The 4480-nt window shown below is 41.3% G+C and overlaps 1 protein-coding gene across 1 annotated transcript; it reads right to left on the reverse strand.

The window, feature by feature from the left end:
- Positions 1-899: 899 nt before the first annotated feature.
- LOC120047176 (collagen alpha-3(IX) chain-like) lies at positions 900-4158 on the reverse strand. Its single transcript, XM_038992709.1, has 8 exons — positions 4149-4158; positions 3421-3439; positions 3241-3325; positions 2706-2852; positions 2366-2542; positions 2180-2270; positions 1949-2026; positions 900-1726 (listed from the first exon to the last, which is right to left on the reverse strand). The coding sequence occupies exons 1-8, from the start codon at positions 4156-4158 to the stop codon at positions 1515-1517; spliced, it is 819 nt and encodes a 272-aa protein (XP_038848637.1). The 3' UTR covers positions 900-1514.
- Between the last annotated feature and the right edge of the window lie 322 nt (positions 4159-4480).

The following is a 4480-nucleotide window of genomic DNA, read 5'->3' on the forward strand; positions in this document are numbered from 1 at the left end:
AACACTTTTATATGAACTGACAACCATCATTTTACACACATTAAGAGGAGCCCTTTTGAACACGAGCAGTGTTAAACAAACATTTTAATAAGGTTTATTTTCTTGTGTTGATTTCATGCATTTGTACTTTCGTAGCATAGTTGTATACCATAATGCTTTTGATGAGAGATAATCACCCATTTTCATGCTCTGCTCATTTTCTAATCTGTCCTGTGATGTGGTGGTGATGCATTAAAAATAATTGTCTCCAAACATTGTGACGCTTTTGTATCAGGGTTTTGATTGCCAACACATGTACACAAAAGTAAAAATGTTAAGAACACGTGTGTGATATGCTTGAGTTTACAGGGATATATTTCCACCTTGTAATGTGTTGGGATGATTCTCAATGAGGATTGACAATGACAAAAATATCAATTAAGAGGTGATAGAGTTTAACATCCTGTTCATGTGAAAGTTATTTATGCAAAATAAATCATGTACATGAAAATCTATTTAAAAATCAAAACCGCCATCCAATGAATATAGTAAATTCATTTAATCTACAGACATTTTGTGCTGTCCAACAAATCATTGCCAGATTATTTAACTATAGAAATTCCAAATACAATATACTGTATAACACATTTCAATGTATTATTTTTAATATGAAATAATATCAAATATTACGTTATTTTATATTGATCAGTGTTATCTTGACTGTGAACATCTGTTAATGGGGAAAAAATGAAGTTATTTAGATTAACCCGAATAACATGAGATGACTGAAAGAGACCACATTCTCAGAAACACGCTCAAAGTGTGGCGACTAAAAAAGTGAGGACTCATCTTAAGAAAAAGCAAGACAGAATTTATCTAAAACAGTGATATTTCAGAACACACAGTACATGTGCTTGTGATACTTTACAAAATTATTTACATCACTTTTTATTTTCAATGTATACACAGCATTGTTGATCATATCAAAAACAAAACCTGACTGGTAGCCAGAGACTCCTGCAAGTTTAATTTTTTGCCAATTTCGTCTAGCCAGTTTCTCAAGCCCCTTTACTTATGGTTTGCCTTTACTTATGGTTTGCATGGAGGAAGACAATTACATTTTTTGTTTCTGCATAAAAAATACATTTTGGCCTAACATAAAAGGTATCAATTATGCCTAAACAGAGTTAATTTGGAGCCTTGCTTGGCTCAGATGAAATGCGTCAAGGCTGGTTTCATCTCTTTGCAGAGTCCAGCGTGTCCCACCAAACCCTTCCATCACTGGTGAGCCCCATTGAACAGTGCTCGGATTAATTCCATTTCAATACCAGTCAATACAGGAATTGAATTAGGCTTGAAATTCAAAAAGACCAATGCTGTACACATTGGTCATTTCCCAGTTCAAAACTCTGTCAATTCCTGGTTTGGCTGAGATGTGAATGGAATTAACTTCAATGTTGCCATGGAGCGACCGTCCAGAGTGACCTCTCGTCGTGGACCATTCCTTCACCTTTTCCTGAAACTCCTTGTTGGGGTTAAATCTTGGGGCTTAGATCACGGGGTCCCTTCACTAGGCCCTGCTCCTTGCGCATCACAGGCGCGTGAATGCTGCAGTCCCGTGCCTCACAGAAGCCAGGCACTCCTGCGTTGCCTGCCATGCCAGGCTGGCCCAAAGCGCCTGTGAAACCACGGGGCCCTCTGGGACCTGCCATACCGTTCTTTGGCTCTGCTGGGTGTCCTGGCAGCCCTGTGTGGAATTAATTTAAACAATTGGAGTTGGTGTCTTAAAAGTTCACTTGAAAAGACTTCCTGCTAACATCAATGTTGAATAAAACCACACAATGCCTATTCCAGTAAATCTGGATGTGAGTTACAGATACTTTCCAACAAGTTACAGATACTTTCCAACTAAGACAAGCAATTTTGAGATAGACCTGAGAGTTTCACACCAGTGGAAACAGTGTCCTACCTCTGAGGCCTTGATGCCCATCGTGTCCTGGCAGACCTTTACCAGGCTCACCCCCCTTTCCTTTCAGACCTTTTGTTCCTGTGGAGTAGAACAGAGAGCTTGGGGGTGAACTCTGAAGCTATGCCACTACAAAGGAGCTCCACTCATTTTCACTTGAAATGAGCCTTACTGATCAGGGTTTAGTTTACCTGGAATCACGTTTGGTTGAAATAAGACATTTGGATTACATACCTCTTTCACCCTCTGCCCCCTTCTGACCATCCACTCCCGTGTCCCCTTGGATGCCCCTGCCTCCTATGACTCCAGCTTTGCCCGCTTTACCCTGAGAGAGAGCGAGAGGTCAACAGAACTTATCATCATTTGGACTAAAGGCCTTCCTTAGTAGATAGGGGTTGGTTTGGGGGATGTGTGACTCACGGGTTTGCCTGATTCTCCAGTTGGTCCCCTGGTTCCGGGCGGCCCAATAAGTGTGCGGTTGTTGATAGGGCAGCCTTGGGAACACTTGGCCCGGATGGAAGCTGCATACTGGGAGATCTGAGCTGTCACCACTCCTTTACACAGCTGCAATACCTGCTCATCTGTCAGCCCAGGGCCCTGAGGTAAAAAATCTGGCAATCAATCAATCAATCAATCAACCAAGCAAGTAAATAATCGATCAATCAATCAGTCAGCAAACGTTCTTGCTAGATATGGGTCAATGTAAAATAAAGGGGAGACCCTTCCTCCAGGCAGACTGGAGTTGGCTCCTGATACGCACAGGGGCACCTGGCACTCCTTTAGGTCCAGAGCCACCTTTGACGCCCAGGTCACCGCCTGGACCTGGCTCTCCTCTGGAGCCTGGGATGCCGGGGGGTCCATTTCGTCCAACAATGCCATCAGGGCCGATGGTACCTCTCTCCCCTTGCTGCCATTCAGAGATGAGGGGAAGGAAGGAGAGAGACAGACAGAGGGGGAACACTGTTCAGTCACTGAACACAAAAAGTCACGATTTAAACTCAATCTCAATACTTCTACCTAATTAAATCATTTAATTCTCAATACTTCTACCTAATTAAATCATTTAATTCTCAATACTTCTACCTAATTAAATCATTTAATTATCAATACTTCTACCTAATTAAAACATTTCTATTAGGATATTATGATATAACAGGAACTCAACACTACAGTATGTGCTGTTGTGTCTGTTGTCATCTAGGAACAGCATAAAGTGTCAGTATTGCGGTTTTTACATGACATAAAATGAGTTGGGGTGAAAAAACTCATACTTTCACAAAATGGAGTGTACAAACCTGTCCTTTGTCACCACGCGCTCCAAAACTTCCCAGTTTGGAAAGAGGAACAGAAACATTTTTGGTAAGAAGAAAAACAGACCCACTACATCAATGGAAACAGGAAGTAGACAGATGTGAGAGTGACGTGGCCTCGGCATTGTCAAATGATTACCGTGTCTCCTTTCCCTCCCTTCACACCAGTTCTTCCAACCCCGCCCTGAGGAGGGAACAATCAGCACATGAGACGAGTCAGTAAGATGCCATGGCAATGGCAAATACACACAGACACACTTTATAATGAGAACCTTTGTTCAAAAATAGGAATTTAGTTCAAATTCAAAGAATGCCATAACATCTCTGACAGTTATGCTCTTTAAAAAAAATACTAAAACCAGCATGACCATCTGTGGTTTTACATGACACTGAAACCTTTTCAGGGACTTTACTAACATATCTGTTACCTTCCTTGTTTAAATGTCAACAATAACACATGGGTGTCTGTCCACCCACACGAAACCCTCAAGCAACATTACCACCAACCCTGGACTGTCTTGTCTCATTACGCACACCTGGTTCCCATCCCCCCTGATTAGTATGTGTATATATGTGCCCTCCGTATTGTCCTTGTTGATTATTGTTCCATGTCCGTTGGTCTTGTGAGGACCTGTGCGCTGTTGTATCGGCTTATGTGTTACCGTGTTAGTGTGCACTTGTTATTACGGGTCTCATCCTGTGTATTTATTAGAGGTTTACACTTCTCTCTTTGGTTTGGGTTACAGCCCTGTGTTATATATATTACGTGTTTGTTTTGGGCTTCGTCCCCGTAATGTTCATGACGTACACTATTTTGGGTAGTGAAATAAAAAAAAACTATTTCATATTCCTGCGCTTGTCTCCTATCATTGTACAACGTGACAAGCTCCTACTCTCCCACATCACGATTCCCTCTCGCGCCCTAAGACGGAAGACTGGCCATTCATCACAAAGTATTAATTACAGTTGAAGTCGGAAGTTTACATACACTTAGGTTGGAGTCATTAAAACTCGTTTTTCAACCACTCCACAAATTTCTTGTTAACAAACTATAGTTTTGGCAAGTCGGTTAGGACATCTACTTTGTGCATGACACAAGTCATTTTTCCAACAATTGTTTACAGACAGATTATTTCACTAAAATTCACTGTATCACAATTCCAGTAGGTCAGAAGTTTACAAACACTAAGTTGACTGTGCCTTCAAACAGCTTGGAAAATTCCAG

This window comes from Salvelinus namaycush, chromosome 5 (assembly GCF_016432855.1).
Source record: "Salvelinus namaycush isolate Seneca chromosome 5, SaNama_1.0, whole genome shotgun sequence".
Taxonomy (NCBI): domain Eukaryota; kingdom Metazoa; phylum Chordata; class Actinopteri; order Salmoniformes; family Salmonidae; genus Salvelinus; species Salvelinus namaycush.

What these genes read in the sequence shown, in the direction of transcription:
- LOC120047176 (XM_038992709.1), bottom strand. An exon ending in CGCGTGGTGACAAAGGACAG is followed by an intron (nt 2,853 to 3,240) that starts GTTTGTACACTC and finishes TCTGAATGGCAG; the next exon opens with CAAGGGGAGAGAGGTACCAT. An exon ending in GGGGGCAGAGGGTGAAAGAG is followed by an intron (nt 2,027 to 2,179) that starts GTATGTAATCCA and finishes TCTACTCCACAG; the next exon opens with GAACAAAAGGTCTGAAAGGA.